This window comes from Bos indicus, chromosome 23, assembly GCF_029378745.1.
Source record: "Bos indicus isolate NIAB-ARS_2022 breed Sahiwal x Tharparkar chromosome 23, NIAB-ARS_B.indTharparkar_mat_pri_1.0, whole genome shotgun sequence".
Lineage (NCBI taxonomy): Eukaryota > Metazoa > Chordata > Mammalia > Artiodactyla > Bovidae > Bos > Bos indicus.
In genome coordinates, this window is record NC_091782.1 from 19,198,657 (window position 1) to 19,217,062 (window position 18,406).

The 18,406-nt window shown below is 54.9% G+C and overlaps 1 protein-coding gene and 1 long non-coding RNA gene across 3 annotated transcripts; one reads left to right on the plus strand and one right to left on the minus strand.

Annotated features, from left to right (window-relative positions):
- Positions 1-519: 519 nt before the first annotated feature.
- Positions 520-10,209, plus strand: SLC29A1 (solute carrier family 29 member 1 (Augustine blood group)). Of its 2 annotated transcripts, none has more exons than XM_019985777.2 (14): positions 520-618; positions 2,834-2,943; positions 4,159-4,241; positions 6,107-6,188; positions 6,303-6,505; positions 6,611-6,750; positions 6,975-7,109; positions 7,200-7,297; positions 7,436-7,514; positions 7,939-8,036; positions 8,256-8,364; positions 8,616-8,701; positions 9,081-9,280; positions 9,600-10,209. In XM_019985777.2, the coding sequence occupies exons 3-14, from the start codon at positions 4,213-4,215 to the stop codon at positions 9,709-9,711; spliced, it is 1,371 nt and encodes a 456-aa protein (XP_019841336.1). In that variant the 5' UTR covers positions 520-618; positions 2,834-2,943; positions 4,159-4,212; the 3' UTR covers positions 9,712-10,209. The 2 variants fall into 2 exon arrangements, with proteins under 2 accessions (XP_019841336.1, XP_070634159.1); XM_070778058.1 differs by lacking the exon at positions 520-618 and adding an exon at positions 2,670-2,692.
- On the minus strand, positions 8,834-14,501 carry LOC109577050 (uncharacterized). The gene is made up of 3 exons (XR_011563393.1): positions 14,218-14,501; positions 13,688-13,811; positions 8,834-11,753 (listed from the first exon to the last, which is right to left on the minus strand). It is a non-coding gene; the product is annotated as an uncharacterized lncRNA (long non-coding RNA).
- Positions 14,502-18,406: the final 3,905 nt, after the last annotated feature.

Consider the following 18,406-nt stretch of genomic DNA (forward strand, 5'->3'; position numbering starts at 1 on the left):
AGGTGGGAAAACCCTGGTCACACATCATACTGATTCGGTCAGAGGGATGCCCCGGCATGGGGACTGAGAGGATAGTTACAAACGAAGAAAGTGGCACTGAAAAGGGAAGGGGGCGCCGGAAGGAAAAAGGTGCGGTGTGAGAGTGGTGTATGTAGGAGGCAGCTTCGCGAGCCATAACGGAACATTTGAGACGGTGTTTGGACCGGGCGGTGGTGGGGGTGGGGGGCTCCGGATCTGCCTGAGCAGGATTGTCGCTGGGAGAGTCCCGAGACGGCCGTGTAGGAGTTTGTGTAACCCCAGCGAGGAGACCAGGGATACACTCCGTGATGGGGCAGCGTTTGGCGGGGCAGGGCCCCCAGAAGGCCAGTCTATAGAAATAGTACAAAGTGTGGACCAGTCAGGTACGGGGTCTCGGGTTTGGGGGTTCCTCGTGGCTCTGGGCTGACGTGCGGGGGGCGGGGAGGGGGCGGGGCCGCGGCGAGCGCGGGGGAGCGGACGTGGGCGGGGGCGCGCCGGGGCGGGGCAAGCGGAGGGCGGGTTTGAATGTGCTCGCGCGGGCGCGGGAAGCTGCCCGGGAGAGCGCGCAGACCTCCACGCGGGAGGACTCCTTCCCAGCAGGTGCTGCCCGGGGGGTGGGAGGGGATCGGGAAACGGCGCGGGGGCCCGGGGGTCGCCGGGGCGGAAGGCGCGCCGCTTTTGCCTGCTGCCACTCGGGCAGGGAGGCTGGGCCTGGCAGCTGCGCCGCCGAGACTGGGGGATGCTGGGTGGGGCCCCCGTGCGGAGCCGCGCGGCACGTGGCGCGCCGGGGCCGGGCGTAGGGTTACTGTGCGGGGACCTGGGCCCCAGCAGGCGGGGAAGACTTGGCTACCGGGCCTGAAACTGCCTGTCGCCGAGCTGACCTCCCCAAGGGGCAGGCGAGTTGAAAGTTAATCTCGATCAATCTTGTCGTTGGTACCGGGAGTGGTCGTACCGTTAACTGCGCTGGGTGCGGGGAATGGCCAGGAGAGCACGCGGAATAGAGGTGGAGGCGCTGCCTCTTTAACACCCGGCCTCTTATTGGCTGAACCCTTGTACCTGGCCTCCCTCCCTCCTTTCCTGGACGCGTCCTCGTTTATTCCCAGAGAGAACACCTTTGCTTCACCTAAAAGGACATCCCAGGTTTTCTTCCCAGGGGAAAGCTGTGGCGGATGAAGGCTGCTCCCACCCCTGCCCCTCACCCCTGTTCGGGCCACTCCTTTGCCCATTCCTCTCGGTCACGGTCAACTCCAGATCCTCTTGCCTTGCTTTTCTGTCTGTGTGAGCTCTCTTTGCCAGGATGTGTGTGTAATGGGGTGGGGGAGCGCCTTACACCCGACACAAGTCAGACTGGAGATGACCTGACCCCCACCTTATTTTTTAACCCCTTAGTTGGAGTAGAGTTACTCCACCTCCCAGTATATGAGGCTGGCTGGGAAGCTGCCTTTAAACCTCCCTCCCTTCTCCTGAAGGAGCCTAGAGTAAACTTGACATTGAGTTTTGAATTCCGACTCACTCGATTACTAGCTCTGTTGCCTTAGGCAAATGATTCAACCATTCTGAACTTCAGCTGTCCTCATCTGTTCAATGGAGACAATCTATATGATTTTATGGTGGTTGTGAAGGCAGCCAAGGGCCAGAGAGGGTATCTGTAGGTGGTGGCTGCCCCATATGGGATCCATGGAAGTGGTGAATTTGATGCTACCACAGAGATGTCTCTAGAAGCTGGCGTGGGTGAGAGGTGTTGGGGGCCAGGGGGCCAGGGAGGTGCCCAGTTTGGTGGCTGCTATCAGGGCCCCATCTGGGCAGGCCAGGGCATGGCTGGAGGGAAACCAGATGTTCTGAACTGGTATCAAATCCCTGATTGGGCCAAGGCAGACAAAAGCCAAAGGGGTGACTGATCTTCAGGATGTGGGCAGGAGTGGGCTGCCCCTGGAGTTGAGTTGTGCTTAGGGCTGGGGTTGGGGACAGCAGAGAGTAGGGGTGTAGCTGACGGGGGTGGGGGCGGTGAAGAGGAGGGCCAGAGGGCAGAAAGGAATACTCCTCAGCCTAAAACAGATTTTCTGAGAAAGAGGAGATACTCTGTCCGCCACCCCAGTCTCCGACCTGTGTTGAAACTGTACCTGCTCTTTACTGCCTGGAATCTTGCCTGTGGGTAGAGAACAGGGTTGGCCGAAGTGAGAAGCTGGGGTTTCCTTCCTTCTACCTAATAGAAAACATGAGTCTCTCACCTCCTCTGCCCACCTCGCAGAGTAGAGCCCTTTCACCGCCCCCACCCCCATCCTTCTAGAAAATGTAAAAACTGTCGTTCACCAGTCTCCCAAGTGCCTAGAACATTGCCTGGCTGGCATACAGGGGTCCTAGGTAAATATCTGCGGAAAGGAAGGAAGAGTGAAAGAAGCCGTCTGCCTCCTTCTGGGGTGTCTGGGTCTGCCTCTGCCCTCCCTGTGCTATCATCGTCCAGGTGTGGTTGGGGGAGGAGGGGAGGAAGGCCTTTGGAGAGGCTGGAGTTGACGCAGGGAGGGGTGGAGAGGAATTTTGGGGAGGAGCAGAAAGGCCTGTCCAGGTCCTTTCTCAGAGTCCCCAGGGCTGTCCATCTCAGGCTGGGGCTGGAGTACTGGCTGCACCTGGGAGTTGACCCACCCCCTCAGCTCTCCTGCTGAGACGCTGGTGGGAGGTGAGGGCTGGGTTTTATCTCCCTGGCTGTGATAGTTGAGAAGGCTTCTCAGAATGGAGGTGCTGCGTCCCCCGGCAGGACCTGGGGGGTTCTCTCCCAATACGCCCGCTGCTGCAATTTTCACTCTGGACCCTTATTCAGAAGGAGCCCATGGACAAGACCTGCCGCCTGCCTCTGAGCTAGGACCACCTCCCACAGACTGCCTGGGCCCCCTCTGCCCCGACCCTTCTGCTGGCAAGTCTGGGCATCTGGTGAGTGCTGGTCCAGGTGGGCAAGGAAGCCAGTCCTTACCCAGAACGGCAGAGCTGGCTCCAGAGCTCGCACCAGAGCTGGCACGTGGGGGACAGGCCCGCCCACCCCTGCCTGGCTTTCCATGCCATCCAAGGGAAAGCTGGTTCCTCTCCTAGTTCCAGGGGGCCACGCTCCCCCTGCCCCCCCACCCCCCACCCCTCCTGAGCGGGGAGCAGGGAAGGGGTACGAAGTGAGGAGGCTGGGGACTGGGCAGGCCCGCGCTCCCATCCCTCCATCTTGCCTCCAACTTTGCTCTCAGAAAGGGGAAGAAGCCAGGGGCCTGGGAATGAGTCAGAGAGAAACCCAGTGGGGGTGGGGAGGGGGAGATGGGATGTCCCCAGGGGTCAAGGAAGCGGCTGTGTCCCCAAGCGCATCCTAAAGTGTTTTCCTGGAAAATGGGCCAGGAACCAGGAAGCCCCTGAGCATTGGCTGGAAAGGATGGTTAAGGTGCCACCCACAGAGAGGCTGGCATCTAGGGTGCCTGCAGGGGGGACAGGCTCTCCAGAGCCCGCGCTAGCCATGAGCCCAAGGGCTCCTCGGGAAAGCCCAGAGAGATCAGAGGGAGAGCCCCAGGGAGGGAGGCTGCCCTGGGAGGGAGGCAGGCGGGCAGGCCGGCCTCTCTGGCTGGCCTGGTCATCACGCCTGAGGCTGCTGCTGCTGCAGCAGATCTGTTTGTTTTGCGTCCTCCTCCCGCCCTCCCTCTTCTCCCTTATCTCTTTACTGTTTCCCTCCTCTTTCCCCACTTCCATCGTTGTCACTGTCCCTGACCCCTCTTATCCTCTCATGACCCCCCTCATGCCTTTGCCTGTTTTTTCCCCTCCCTCGCAGCCATACTTCCTCCTCCTCCTCCTTGCCTGCTCTCTACCCGCCCCTGTTTCCCTGCTCACAGACAGCCTCGGCTGCTGGATAAAAATAGCGGAGGCAGTGGCCAAGCCAGGCCGGGAGCCAGGTAGCGTCTGAGCAGGCAGGGGGGCTCAGCAGGACCGGCCCAAGGGGGTCAAAAGGAGCAGCCTTGAGAGGCAGGGGCAGGAGTGGGGCCTTCGGGACCCTACAGCCTGCCCGCTCTGTCTGCCCGGCCCTCTTCACCCACCTGCCTGCCCACCCCCACCAAGTGTCTGAAGAGGCCTGTAGGGAAGCAGGGCCACGACAGGGCCTCACACTGCTTCTGCCCCCAGCAAGCACCGGAGGGAGGAAGCTGTCAGCCAGGCATAACCAAGACCGCCGTCACCATGACAACCAGTCACCAGCCTCAGGACAGGTACCAGGGAGGGAGACCTGGGCTGCGGATCCAGGGGAGTGGGAATGGGTCTTCAGGGGGGACTGGGTGCTGTATCCTTTGGAATTTGGGATTGCCACTGACGATGAGCCTTCCAGTCAGGTAGCTACGAGTCACGTTTGCATCAGGGGGTCCTGCTTGTCGTGGCTGGGTGCTGAGAGCAGTGTCTCCAGGGAGGCCCAAGGCGGTGGTGGCGGCCCCTCCCTGGCCTGTCAGAGTTCCCAGTGTTGTTCTTCGGCAGCTTCCGGCTCCTCCGGCCAGCACCGTGGGGAGACATTTGGCAGCACCCCTCATTCCCAGGCTGGCCAGCCAACGGAGCTGGCCTCGACCTCAGATGACTTTGGCCCGCCCTGGTCCTCGCTCTGACCTCCCTCTCACTTCCCCACCTCCGGAGCCTAGGACTTCCCTCCAGTTAGACCCACAGCTGTGGCCATGCGTGTGTGTTCTGGGGGAAGAGACCGTAGCTGGATTCAAGCTCTTCCAGGAGTCTAGACCCCAAGAAAGTTGATGAAGCCTTGCCTGGTGCCCAAAACATCTTTCCATCGCAGTCCCACAGCCCCATCCCCTGCTCATCCCAGCCCTCTGTGCCGAAGACCACTTCTGGCGGTGGGATCTTAGGCACTTAGCTTTCTCTCTCTGGGACCGCCTCCCACTTGTGAAGCAGAGGTGAGGTTTATTTGTATGGGAGGGAATTTAAGGAGACATAGTAAGTACAGGCCCTAGGGGTTGTTTGGTTGGATCCCTCCTGGTGTCCTCCGTTCCCAGGCTGCCTGCCACCCCATCCTAGCACCCCCGTTCTGGTGGCAGTCCTCTGTGAACCCCTCTGCCTTCTCCAGTGGCCCCACACTGGGTCCCTATCCTGTGGGACCTTGGCTGAGAGTTGCTCCTTTATTTGGGCCTCTGAATCCAGGCCTCACCTCTCTTCCTCAGGGTGGGGACTATAGGAGGGAGGTGGGAGGGGGCTGCAGTTGTCAGGACTCAGACCTGCCACCCAGGCCCCCACCCTGTGGGGCCAGGCCCCGCTGTCTAACCTGACCAGTCTCCTCATTGCCCTGGGCTTGTCCCTGCCAGCTCTGTGAACACAGCAGTGTGGACAGTGGGGAAAGTATGGCAGACACATTTGGGGACCACAGGGCTGCCTGGGAGAAGCTGTCCCATCCCAGACAGGCCCCGAGGTGTAGGGCTTGGGGCAAGTGAGTGTCCTGACCCAAGCTGGGAGGCTCTTATTTACAGTCTGGAGCCAAGATGACGTTTCATGGCCCATCCCTCCCGGCCTCCTATGTGGTGCAGCCTACAAAGCTGGTTCTGTCTGGGCCAGGAAAAAACAGCTCCCTCGCTTCTCAGCTGTCCCAAGACACCCGCATCCCTGTCCTCCTAGATCCAGAATGGTCTGGGAGTTTCCTGACCTCAGATTCCTCTTTGGAAAGCCACACAGCCCTGCCCAGACAGTGTAATCACTTCCAGCCTGCCCAGCGGGGGTAGAAGACTTGTGTTTTGCTTTCTCACTCACCCGCCCACCCCCCCACCCCCCAGCCTTTAGCAAGATTTCCAAAACCACCTGCGGATGTGTGGGTCACATCCGTCCCCAAGCCTGCAGAGTCCCCCGAGTCTTTGGGACTGAGAGCCGAGATCCTTCTGGCCATGCCCTTCGGTCCTTTGTCCCTGGTCCCTCTCCCTCTTGGGACTCATCTGTGCCCTCTCCCCATCCCAGGCCACCTCCTCCTCTGTATGTTTTGTGCCCTGGGACAGCTGGAGAGATGGAAGGGGGTGGGGCTGCCCCAGGTTTGATTTGGGAAGGAAGGTGGGATGGTGGGTCACCTGGCCCCACTTTCCTCCCCCATCCCCAGGTACAAAGCCGTCTGGCTTATCTTCTTCATACTGGGTCTGGGGACGCTGCTGCCCTGGAATTTCTTCATGACAGCCACTAAGGTGAGATGTGGGAATGGGCTCCCAGGGGCTCATCCACGGGGCATTTAGGGCCTGGGTATGCGCTTGCAGGCACAGGGCGAAAGGTGCCAGCACTCCTCTCTGCAACCCTCACAGTATTTCACAAACCGCCTGGACATGTCCCAGAATATGTCCTTGGGCCCTGCTGAAGTAAGCAAGGACATCCAGGCCTCAGCCAGCCCCCTGGCACCCTCGCCAGAGCGGACTCATCTCAGCACCATCTTCAACAACGTCATGACCTTATGTGCCATGGTGCCCCTGCTGATCTTCACCTGCCTCAACTCCTTCCTGCATCAGAGGTGAGCCCCCAGGCCCCCACCCTGACCCCCTCAGTGCCTCCTGCCCTCCCTGGGCTGGGCCCCCAGCTTCACCACCCATCTCTGCCACCGCCTCCTCTCCGACAGGATCCCCCAGTCTGTGCGGATCCTGGGCGGCCTGGTAGCCATCCTGTTGGTGTTCCTGATCACTGCCATCCTGGTGAAGGTGCCCCTACACGCGCTGTCCTTCTTCGTCATCACCATGCTCAAGATCATGCTCATTAACTGTAAGCGGGGCTGGGTGGGGACCTGGGCAGAAGTCCCACGGTTGGTCAGAGAGGAATCTTTTCCTCCCTCTGGGTGGTGAGGATTCAAGAGCCTGAGCAGGGTTAGGAGTGGGAAGAAAAGGGCTGCTCAGCGTCAGGACTTACTGGGAGTCAAGCAGGAATTGCCAAGACCCCATGACCCACCCGGCTACCCTCTCCCTTCTGCTGTCCACCCTGTTGCACAGCTTTCGGCGCCATCCTGCAGGGCAGTCTGTTTGGCCTGGCCGGCCTCCTGCCCGCCAGCTACACAGCCCCCATCATGAGTGGCCAGGGCCTGGCAGGCTTCTTCGCCTCCGTGGCCATGATCTGCGCCATCGCCAGTAAGTCCTGCTATCTGTCTGCCTGTCGCCCTGGTGGTTGCGGGGAGGAGGGGACGGGGCCGGCCTCTGATCTGACACCCTCCGCCCCAGGTGGCTCCGAGCTGTCGGAAAGTGCCTTCGGCTATTTTATCACAGCCTGTGGAGTTATCATTTTGACCATAATCTGTTATCTGGGCCTGCCACGGCTGGTGAGCACTCGAACCCCAGGTTTGGAGTTCTTGGCAGGGAGAGAGGGGGTCCAGGGCTCCAGACCAAGGGGACGAAACCTGTGGGAGGGAGAAGCTCTGGAGATTCTGCTTCTGAATCCACCTTCCTTCCCTTGATAGGAATTCTACCGCTATTACCGGCAGCTCAAGCTCGAAGGGCCCGGGGAGCAGGAGACCAAGCTGGACCTCATTAGTAAAGGTCCGAAGAACCTGAGGAAGCTGGGGTGGAGGGTGGCTGCTCAGCAGAGGGGCAGCATGAGCTGGGGGCAAGAATGAGCCTCCTGCAGTGATGCCAGAGGGATGGGGGGGTAACACCAGTAATCGAGGGCTGGGCTAGAGAAGCTGGGGGAGATCCTGGGAGGCCTTGAATGCAACTGGGAAGCAATTATGGATTTCTGGGCAGGGCGTGACCTGACCTGAGACTCCTGGGAGCGGTCCTGACCCAGAGGACTTGGGCAGTGGGGGTTGGAGGCCATCTGGGCTAAGTCTTGGGTGGAGCTGTGCACTGGTTTAGGGGGGTGTCCACCCTCAGCTGACCCCAGCCCTTTTGGGGATTGTGTCATTTCCTGTTGCTCTGTTTCTCCTACATCTTGAAGACTCTCTCACCACCTGTCACCCCCCAGGAGAGGAATCAAAAGCAGGCCAAGAGGAGACCGGATTCTCAGCCCCCAGCTCTCAGCCCGCCAAGGAAAGCCACTCTGTCCGCGCTATCCTCAAAAGTGTATGTGGGGCTGGGGCATCCTGCCTTCTACCCCTCCCTTTCTTCCCTTTTTTTCTGATCCTTTCCCACCCCATGCCCGTCCCCTCCCTTTCTGACTGGAGACTGGTCACTTTCCTGGACTTTCCTGCATGTATGTGTGTGGGCATGTGTGTGTATTGGGGAATCTTGATTCTTTAAACAAGCACCATGAAGACACAGACCAGGGTCCCTTTCCTCCAGATCTTAGTCCCGGCTTTCTCCGTCTGCTTCGTCTTCACCATCACCATTGGGATATTTCCTGCTGTGACAGCTGAGGTCGAGTCCACCATCGCGGGCACCAGCGCCTGGAGTGAGGAAGCCACGGGTTCCCAGGATGGGGAAGGACAGGGGCTTGGGAGCAAGGCTAGGAGCCTGGGAGAGGGGAGCCTAGGCTATCGCCTCTGAAGCCGGGCTCTGCTGGCCCACTCACCCTTCCTCGGCCTGGAAGCATCTTCTCCGTTTCACAGCTGGGAAACCAAAGTCCCAGTGAGAGTCAGGGTTGCTAGATCCTGCCTTTCTTGGACCCACTAACCCTCTCCTAATCTACTCTTTGTCTTCCAGAGGCCTACTTCATTCCCGTGTCCTGTTTCTTGACTTTCAATGTCTTTGACTGGCTGGGCCGGAGCCTTACAGCCATCACTATGTGGGTAAGTGAAGGAGGGTCACCAAGCCCCTGTGAGACGGGAGTCCAGACTGAGACACCCAGGGAGGGAACCAAGAAAGTATGGTGGAAAGGGGACCATGCTTTTTTTAAAAACTGAGACATAATCTATGTATAGTAAGGTGTACAAGTTGTAGAGGTACAGTTTAATGACTACACACACATAAACATACACACACCCCTGATGACCACCACCCAGGTCACGCTGTAGCACATGGCCAGAGGCTCTATCTACCATGGCCACTCCCGATCAGTACCCTACAAGGGTAACTAGGCTTGGAGGTTTCAATTCAGATCCTGAGGGCCTCCGAATGGAGCCCCGGGGGCCGGCCCAGCCTGACTGCGGCATGGCCTGGTCCCCGCAGCCTGGGAAGGACAGCTACTGGCTGCCGAGTCTGGTACTGGCCCGACTGGCCTTCGTGCCCCTGCTGCTGCTGTGTAACGTCCAGCCCCGCCGCAACCTGCCGGTGGTCTTTGAGCACGACTCCTGGTTCATCATCTTCATGGCTGCCTTCGCCTTCTCCAATGGCTACCTTGCCAGTCTCTGCATGTGCTTTGGGCCCAAGTGAGTGGGGAGTATGGTGGCCTCGGGCAGGGTCTAGTGCTCCAGCTGGGGACCCTCAGCAGAGGGAGAGTGGGCGGAAGGAGATTCCTGATCGTGGAGCTCAGGATTTCCAGGCTAAGAGAGGAGCCCACTGACCCTCGGGGCCCAGGTAGTGGGAGGGGAGGAGGGGATCCCAGAGAAAGGTAGAGACAGCCTCAGTACACATCCCCTCACCAAGAAGGAGAGGAAGACAAGTGGGCCAGCAAAATGAGATGCTCTGGGTTGGGCAGGGGACTGGCGTCAGGGACGTCCTAAGGTCGGCTCGCCCTCCCTCCTTTAGGAAAGTGAAGCCGGCTGAGGCAGAGACAGCTGGAGCCATCATGGCCTTCTTTCTGTCTCTGGGCCTGGCGCTGGGGGCCGTCTTCTCCTTCCTGTTCCGGGCAATCGTGTGACCGCGGATGGACGGCAGGATGGCACCGGCTGCCTGTTCCTGCCTTCCCCTTTAGGGGTGGGCAGGGGTCCTCTGGAGGTTTTCTTGTCTAGCCATCTTCTGCTTGCTCATGGCCTGTGCTGGGCCCGGCATCCAGGCCCCGAGGAGAGAGCCTCTGTGGATGGACATGGGGACACTGTGGGCTGGAGGGTCAGAGCCAAGGGAGGGGATGCAGTCTCTTGGCCCTGACCAGTGCCTGCCCGGGCAGGGGTTCCTAGGCTCAGAGAGTGAGTTGTGTGTCTTGTCTGTCTGCCTGTACCAAGGGTGGCCGGGGGCCAGGACTGCTTGTTCTGAAGTCTGGTCTGGTATTTCCGCAGCCTCCTCCTCCCCGTGTGCCTCTCCCCCCACCTCTCCGTGTTCCTACCCATCATGAACCCTGTACATTTGCCATTTTACTGCCTTTTTTATACTCAAACCAGGTGCCTTCAAAGGCTGATTAAATAAACTTTTTTTTTTTTCCTCCCTGGCTCCCTGTGTCCTCCAGCCATGGCTTCACGCCCTGGAGAGGCTAGAGGGATGGCAGCCTGAGTCTGGGGGGATGAGCATGACCCAGATGGGCCTTGGCCAGCACTGGGCCTGGGTCCAAGGCATTAGGGATGGGGTGGGTCCTCTTTAGTCTCAGAGGCACTACAGTGCCTCCTGCTGGGGCCACAGAAGAGAGACAGGCCTGGAGCCAGGACTCCCAGACTGTTGGCTGAGATGGAGAAAGGCTATTTCCTTTTGCCATTTCATTCCTCCTTTCGGGAGGCCTGGGGGTGGAGACAGTGCGCCATCTTTCTTTTGTCTTCAGAGTCACCCCCTCCACTCTGTCCTCACCCCACAGCCTGAGGAGGGAGCTGTCTAAAAGCAGCCAGCTCCACCTCCCCACCCCCACCCCACCAGCAGGAAGAGGCTGTAGCCGGAGGGTTCTGCCCTGCCTGGCACTAGGCCCTGACACCTAAGTCAAGGCAGGCTTCATGGCGAACAAGGGGCCTGTGTGTCCTTGTTGAAGCTGGGCCCCTTTCTCTTCCCAGACTCTGGCCTAGGGAGGTGTGCAGTGGCTCAGGAACGAGAGAGGCCTCGGTGGAGGGGGCCATACCACTGGAGTCCCCCTTCTCAGAAAGAGCTCTTCCTGATAGGAAGTGAAACCAGAGCTCTGGGCGCTGAGCTGACACTGACCCCCCCCCACCACCACCGTTCCCCCACGCCCCCACTTGTGTCAGGGCTTTATTTCTGACAGTTTAATTTAATTGAAGGCTTCAGGCTTCATTAAGGGTTGTTGGCACATTTTTAAGGGTCTTTGATTAGCTCTGAAGTCCTAACAGGAGAGTTAAGTATTATCATATGGGGAACTGGAGTCCACAGATATACCCCAGAGTACACGTCAAACCAGGACACAATCTGAGGCGGGTGGGAAACAAACTGTTCCTTTCATATCAGTTTCAAAAGCAAGGGGTGCCCTGAGTCTTCACTCATCCCTGCAGAGCCCTTTGGTCACAAGGCTGAGAGAAAACCGCACCCTTTCTCTGCTCCCTCTCCTCGACAGACCCATGGTACCCACACCGGACAGTCCTGCTGGGTTCCCTCCTCAGCACCACAGCCCTTCAGGGACCCTGTGCTTCTTCCCTGGGCCCCTTCCTGCCTCTTGCCTGGCCTTTCAGGACTCCAGCCAGGTCTACTGCGGCCATCACACATGCAGCTGCAGAATAATCTGAAAAGAACATGGAGTCACAGGCTGGTCTCTCCTGGAGCACGCCAGGCATTTCCTGATCTTCCTCTACCACCAGCAGCCGCATTTCCAGTTCCTTCCCCCTCTGCACCTTTTGTAACTGTGGCTTATGCTCTTATCTTACTCCAGCTGCCAGTCATGTTTTTCAAGTTCAGGTCCACATCCTACGTTTTCACTCTTAAGCTCCCAGAGATACTCAGAAATGTTCGCTTCCTTGCATCTGCTTGTTCCTCCTCACAGTCTTCACAGGCCAGACTCCAGCTGTGTGGTAGGACTCAGTTCAACTCCAGCAGTGACTTGAAGGACAAACATTTTAGATTACAGTCACATCTTTCTGAACTTAAAAAAAAATTTTTATTTATCTGGCTGTGCTTGATCATGTGGGATCTAGTTCCCTGACCAGGGATTGAACCCAGGCCCCCTGCATTGGGAATGTAGTCTTAGCTACTGTAAGTCCCCTGACTGAAACTGATGTTTGAAGATTACTAGAATATCTTTTCCAAAAATTTTTTCTAATGCAATTATCAAAAAATGTGAATCTCACTCATTTTACTCAAGACCTCACTGTCCTCCTCTGAGAGCAGAGTGGTTAGAAAGCTCTGGCGGTTAGAAAACGGTTCCTGCCTGCCCAACTGCAGTGGCGGTTTCTGACCACAAGAGGGCGCTCTGCAGGCAATGCTGCCTGCGGGAGGCAGGCCTCTGGGGCCTCGCCTTTCCTCCCTGCACTTCGCTTCCTATAAGGTGGGCAAAGGCTGGGTTTGTGCTGGTCATCTCCTTCCGTGTGACATTTCTGCCCCAAGCAGTGGTCTGTGCAGAGGCTGCTGTACTCCCTGAGGTGGCCGCCACAGCCCCACAGAAACTTCCCTCTTGTTTGGTGAATTGGGGCTTCAAATATTTGAAAAGTTAAAGAGCCCCAGCAAAATTAGCCATCATCCTTAAAAACAGAAGTGAACCATCAGGTATCACTGATGAATTGGAATATACCTGTTTGTAGTCTTTGGAGTGAAGATGGGAAGAGTAGGGTGAGGGGTAGTATGATGGAGGCAGGTGCTTGACAGGAAACCCTCCCTCACCCCCATTATTGGGAAATTTATTCTCAGGATGTAAAACTCTTGATAGTGAATCAAAATGGATGTGAGCAGAGAAGTGCAGAGTCACCTTAAAGAGATAGCCGGGTTCTGGCCAGCAGGCCTTGCCTGAAACCCGTCTTGACACACACGGGAAGAGTGGCAGTCTGAAGGAGGGAAGCCAGGCTTCCAGGGAGGCCCGTCTGGTTTCTGGGGCCAGCTGGTAGGGAGGGTGAAGGTGAGCAGAACCCACTTTACCCCACAACCCACCAGGAGCCTGTGTCCCAGCTGGGTTCCTCTCGCTCGTCTCCACCTGACCCGGCTTCCTGCGTGGGTGCCCTCGGGAGAATCTGCTCATCAGAGCCCCACAGCCTTGGCGGTCCGGGTGGTCCCTGCCAGTGAGCCCGCCGGCGTTCTGGCTCCAGACAGCAGGGCAAATGCTAAATGAGTCAGCAGAACCACACAAAAGCAGGGGCTTCTGCTCAGGACAGCTACCCTCCTCCCAGGAACTTTGTACGGGTTGGGGACATGGTTCAGATTCAGAGACGAGGTCTGTCACCCATCCTCTGTGGCCCAGATTCTTGTTATTTAAACGGGGTGACGTGTATGAACTTGCTAAAGGAATTAAGCGAGTCGGCGGGAGAGCCTGGGTGCGGGAGATGCGAGCCCTAGAGATAGAGGTGCCAAGTCATTAGGACGACCTCTGCCAGGTGGGCTCCCTACCCCCATCTAAGCGACCCGCGGCTCCTCCCTCCACACTGTTCGGGCCCCTCCCTTGCATCTTCAGCCCCGGAAAGCCTCGAAAACTAGACTTCATTTCCTTCACCCCAGCCAAGTGCGAACGAACACTCGAGTCCCCGCCTCGCGCGCGACAGCCAAGAACCGCCAGGCAGGGACGCGAACGAGGGGAGCCGGCGTCCTTCTCAGCCCCGCCCCGCGGCGGGGGCTGGGGGAGCGACGTCACCGTGCTGCGGGCGCCCCCTCGCGGGAGCGCGGCCTGCATCCGCGCAGCCGTTCTTCGCATCTGGCCCCTGCCAATTGTGGGGGGAGGCGGGGGCGGCAGACTTTACTACCCCTTAAGTCCGGGTGACCTTGAGCCAAGCGCTTTCCATCTCACAGTCGCTCATCTGTAAAGCAGGGGTAATAATATTTGGCTAGCCTACCTCTCCCGGTTGTGAAACTCCACGGAGTTAATGAATAACGCTCATCTGCGGCTGCTTTTACATATATTGACTCCTAAGGAGGGCTGACGATGGCCAATGCCTGTTTTCGTCCATAAAACCGAGGCTGGAAAGGTTAACGGATGGGAAAACATTTTGTAAACTTCAGGTAAGTTTAAGTCTCTGTTTCTCTATCTCTGTGTCTCTCAGCCCTCATCACACACACACACACACACACACACACACACACACACACACACACACACGGACACACACGTTTCTGGGTAGTAAGGGGCTTGGGAAAAGGTCCAGAGCCTCACGTGATAGGGTGGTACCATCACCTGCCTCCCTGCCTCCAGAACATTGCAGAGAGGCATCTTCTGACATCCCAGGGATTCTAAGCCTCCTAGGATCCCGAATTCCCATGGCATCCTTCCTGGGAGAAACCAGCAAGGTCCTTCCCAATGTGTTGCCTCAGCCCCTCCTGTTGGTGAGCTCCTCACCCCGCTACCATGGCCCTACCCGTCTCTTACCTGGTGCAGGTGGACCAAGCAAGCCTTGAGTCCTGTGAATGACCCAGAAATCCAGGCAGTTGAGACCTGCGCATTGAGCGGTGACTTGTGCCTGGGGCAGGACAGGTGTCAGGCAGCGCGGTTAAGCAGGTCAGGGTTGTTTGTGATGTCACCTGCCCCCTGCACCTTTCCCTGACTATAACCTGCTCTGAGCTGAGCCGGTTTGGGGTTATGTTTTCCCTTCTTAGTCAGAGGGGACCCAGAACACTGAACAATGCCGAGGACAAAAAAGGCTGCCTGGTGGGTGTAATGGCAGGAGGAGGACAGACACGCTGGGGCCGGGCTGACCACAGCGGGTAGGCAGGACTCAGCCACACCCCCCAGGCCACATATAACTATGCCCTTCAAGACATTGATATTGAATATTAAAGAGAAAGTTACCAAAGATGTGCCCCATTTACAATTCCTGAATGGCTTAGACCACAGTTTCTGGCTTACGCACCCTACTCTCCTGAGATATTTCGTTCTTGCCCCTAACTTCAGCCATCAGCCTTTGCCTCCTGAACGTCTCTCTTTGATGCCCCACAACCCTGAAGTAGACTTCTAGACCCCTCAAACCCAGAGTGGTCCTCCTCCCCTCAGCCCCCATTTCTTTTTCTTTTTAAAATTTATTTCAATTGGAGGCTAATTACAACATTGTGGTGGTTTTTGCCGTACATTCACATGAATCAGCCATGGGTGTACATGTGTTCCCCATCCTGACCCTCCCTCCCATCTCCCTCCCCATCCCCATTTCTTTCTTTGACATTTTTTATTTTTATGCATTTACTCAGCTGCACCAGGTCTTCGTTGCAGCACTCGGGATTGTCTCGATGCAGCGAGCAGGATCTTTAGCTGCAGCGTGTAGGGTCTTTCTAGTTGTAGCATGCAGGATCTAGTTCCCCAACCAGGGATAGAACCCGGGCCCTGCACAATGTGCCTCAGCCCCCACTTCTCTTACCCTACCTCAGAAAAGGTGTGCACCCTGCCTCTGCCCACCCCTGTGTGAGCGCCCCACCTCAGCCTTTCCCTTCTCCAAGCTATGTCCCAAGGAGTCTCCAAGTGGGGGTTTTGTTTGGAACAACACAATTAGCTGGCTTGATTTAGTAGGTTTAACATATTTAGACTTACCCAACAGCTAGGTGATAGATACTTTTTCTCAAGCACACATGGAGGCTTTATTAATATTAACCACATCCTAGGTTACAAAGGAAGTCTCAAATACAAAAGTTCAGCACTGTACACACCATTGTATATTGTCGACATAAATGAAAAGATAATATAAAACTGACCATTTTAAGCACTTTTAAATGGATCAACAAAGGTACCATAAGGGTAATCAAAATCCTTTAAACTGAGTTAAAAATACTATATATTGAAATTTATGGTATATAGCTAAAATAGTACTTGAGAAGAAACTTATAGTCTTAAATCCTTATGTCTGAAAAGGGGAAAGGCTGAAACTTAATATGCTAAGTATTGACGTTAAGAAAATAGAAATAGAACAATAGACTCGACCCCCTGAAAATAGAAGTCATGAGAAAAAGTTTAGCAGAAATTTAAAAAATAAAGGAATAAAGTAAAAAAATATAAAGAATTAAGCAGAAAAATTATGTAAATAAAATAGATAAGTTCCTGGATGTAACAGTTGGACTGTGAAGAAAGCTGAGCGTGGAAGAATTGATGCTTTTGAACTGTGGTGTTGGAGAAGACTCTTGAGAGTCCCTTGGACTGCAAGGAGATCCAACCAGTCCATTCTAAAGGAGATCAGTCCTGGGTGTTCTTTGGAAGGAATGATGCTAAAGCTGAAACTCCAGTACTTTGGCCATCTCATGCGAAGAGTTGACTCATTGGAAAAGACTCTGATGCTGGGAGGGATTGGGGGCAGGAGGAGAAGGGGACAGAGGATGAGATGGCTGGATGGCATCACTGACTCGATGGACGTGAGTCTGAGTGAACTCCAGGAGTTGGTGATGGACTGGGAGGCCTGGCATGCTGCGATTCATGGGGTTGCAAAGAGTCGGACACGACTGAGTGACTGAACTGAACTGAACTGGTGAAACTGATAATTATAAAAAAGGAAAAGACACAAAAAATAATTGTAGGTGTGAAAAGGAGACATAATTGAGACAGAACAGAGATTTAAAAGCTAGTCAAGGAAATAGAATGCCATAATCTTTAAAGCTTTAAAAAACATCCAGAAAAATTATTAAATAAAATTCACTCAAGGAGTAAATAGTAGAAAACTTGAATGCACTTATACCATGAAAAAAAAATGAGTTTCTAATTAAAATGTTTTCTTTAAAAAAATTTTAATCTTATTTATTATTTCTTTATTTGGCTGCACCAGGTCTTAGTTGCGGCACAGCATGTGGGGATCTAGTTCCCTGACCAGTGATCGAACCCAGGGCCCCCTTCATTGGGAGCATAGAGTCTCAGCCACTGGACCTTCAGGGAAGCCCCTAAAATGTTTGCATATACAAAACAATAGAAACAGCAGGCAGTTTTATAGATGGGTTCTACAAAACTTAAAATAATCTCAGTGCAACATTAGTAAGTCTATTAATGAATTAAAAATATCAATAGATAAAGGAAATTTTAAAAACAATATTTTCAATAGATGGCAAAAAAATCTGATACTTATTCAGTTTAAGATGTATCGCAAATGGGGAGCAGAGACAGTAAATATGCTCAATGATGAAGGGTTCCTTTTCTGATCAGAAAGGAGACAGGGATGCCCAGGACCACTCTGTTCACACATCATTTTTCTGCAGGTCCTAGCTGGTACAGTGTAACAATAAATAAACACACAAGGGTTAGAAAGGCAAAAACCAAAATACCATTGTTTTCAGATGATAGCTAGGGTTGTACTAGAAAACAACAAAATATTGATGGACAAATTAAGAATTAGTAACATAGCTTACAGGAGAGGGCAATGGCAACCCACTCCAGTACTCTTGCCTGGCGAATCCCATGGATGGAGGAGCCTGGTAGGCTGCAGTCCATGGGGTCACTGGGAGTTGAACATGACTGAGCGACTTCACTTTGACTTTTCACTTTCATGGTTGGAGAAGGAAATGGCAACCCACTCCAGTGTTCTTGACTGGAGAATCCCAGGGACAGGGGAGCCTGGTGGGCTGCTGTCTCTGGGGTTGCACAGAGTCGGACACGACTGAAGTGACTTAGCAGCAGCAGCAGCAGCAACATAGCTTACCAAGTTGTGGGATCGATATACCACAATCAATTGCTTTTCAGACTCTCCAGGAAACAGAAAATGAACACAAATTTCCATTTGCCACTGCATCAAAAAATAACATAATAATCAAATGAGCAAATGCTGTGCAAGACATGTCCCAGCAGAACATGGAAACTGAGGCAAAGAGATGGAACACTGGTTGGCCCTGCAGACCTGCTCATCTGTCCCAACATTAATGTCAGATCCATTGGCCCAGGAGGATGTCAGTTCAGGAATTCAGAGATGTAAACTTCGTGAAACCAGGAAGACCAAAACTGATAGAGCACGCCTGGCAGGCTCTGAACTTGGGGGGCTGCCTGTTCTGGGGGTTAAGGATCCAGAGCTATGTGCCTGCCAAGTTGCTTCAGTCATGTCTGACTCTGTGTGACCCTATGGACTGCAGCCCGCCAGGCTCCTCCATCCATGGGATTCTCCAGGCAAGAATACTGGAGTGGGTTGTCTGTGTCCTCCTCCAGGGGATCTTCCCGACCCAGGGATCAAACTATTACGTATCCGTCCTTATACAGTCTCTGATGTCCTGATGCCGGAAGTTGTTTGATTCATCCATTGCCCTGTATCTAAACTCCCCTCAGTGGTCCCCTGACCCCCATGAACGACCATTTGCATTTCCTAACTAGAAGTCCCAGAATGAGCAGCAGCAGGGAGCCTCTATCCAGGCTGAATCTGTGTGCCTGCAAGACCCTGCTTCGCTTTAGCTAGATAGGGGGTCTGCAGCACTTTTCTGCAAAAGGTGAGAGGGTAAATATTTAGACTTTGCAAGCTATATGGTCGCCATCTCAACTATCAGCTCCCTCATTGCAGTGTGAAACAAGCTAAAGCCAACATGTAAGCAGAGAAGAAAGCTGTGTTTCAGTAAAACTTTATGGACACAAATTCAAATTTCATCTACTTTAAAAAATATTTATTTTACTTGGC

Excerpts from the sequence above, each read along its gene's own strand:
- SLC29A1 (XM_019985777.2), top strand. The coding sequence starts at position 4,213 with ATGACAACCAGTCACCAGCCTCAGGACAG. Across the intron at positions 4,242-6,106 it reads AGTCACCAGCCTCAGGACAG|GTACAAAGCCGTCTGGCTTA; the intron begins GTACCAGGGAGG and ends CCCCATCCCCAG. Across the intron at positions 6,751-6,974 it reads CAAGATCATGCTCATTAACT|CTTTCGGCGCCATCCTGCAG; the intron begins GTAAGCGGGGCT and ends CCTGTTGCACAG.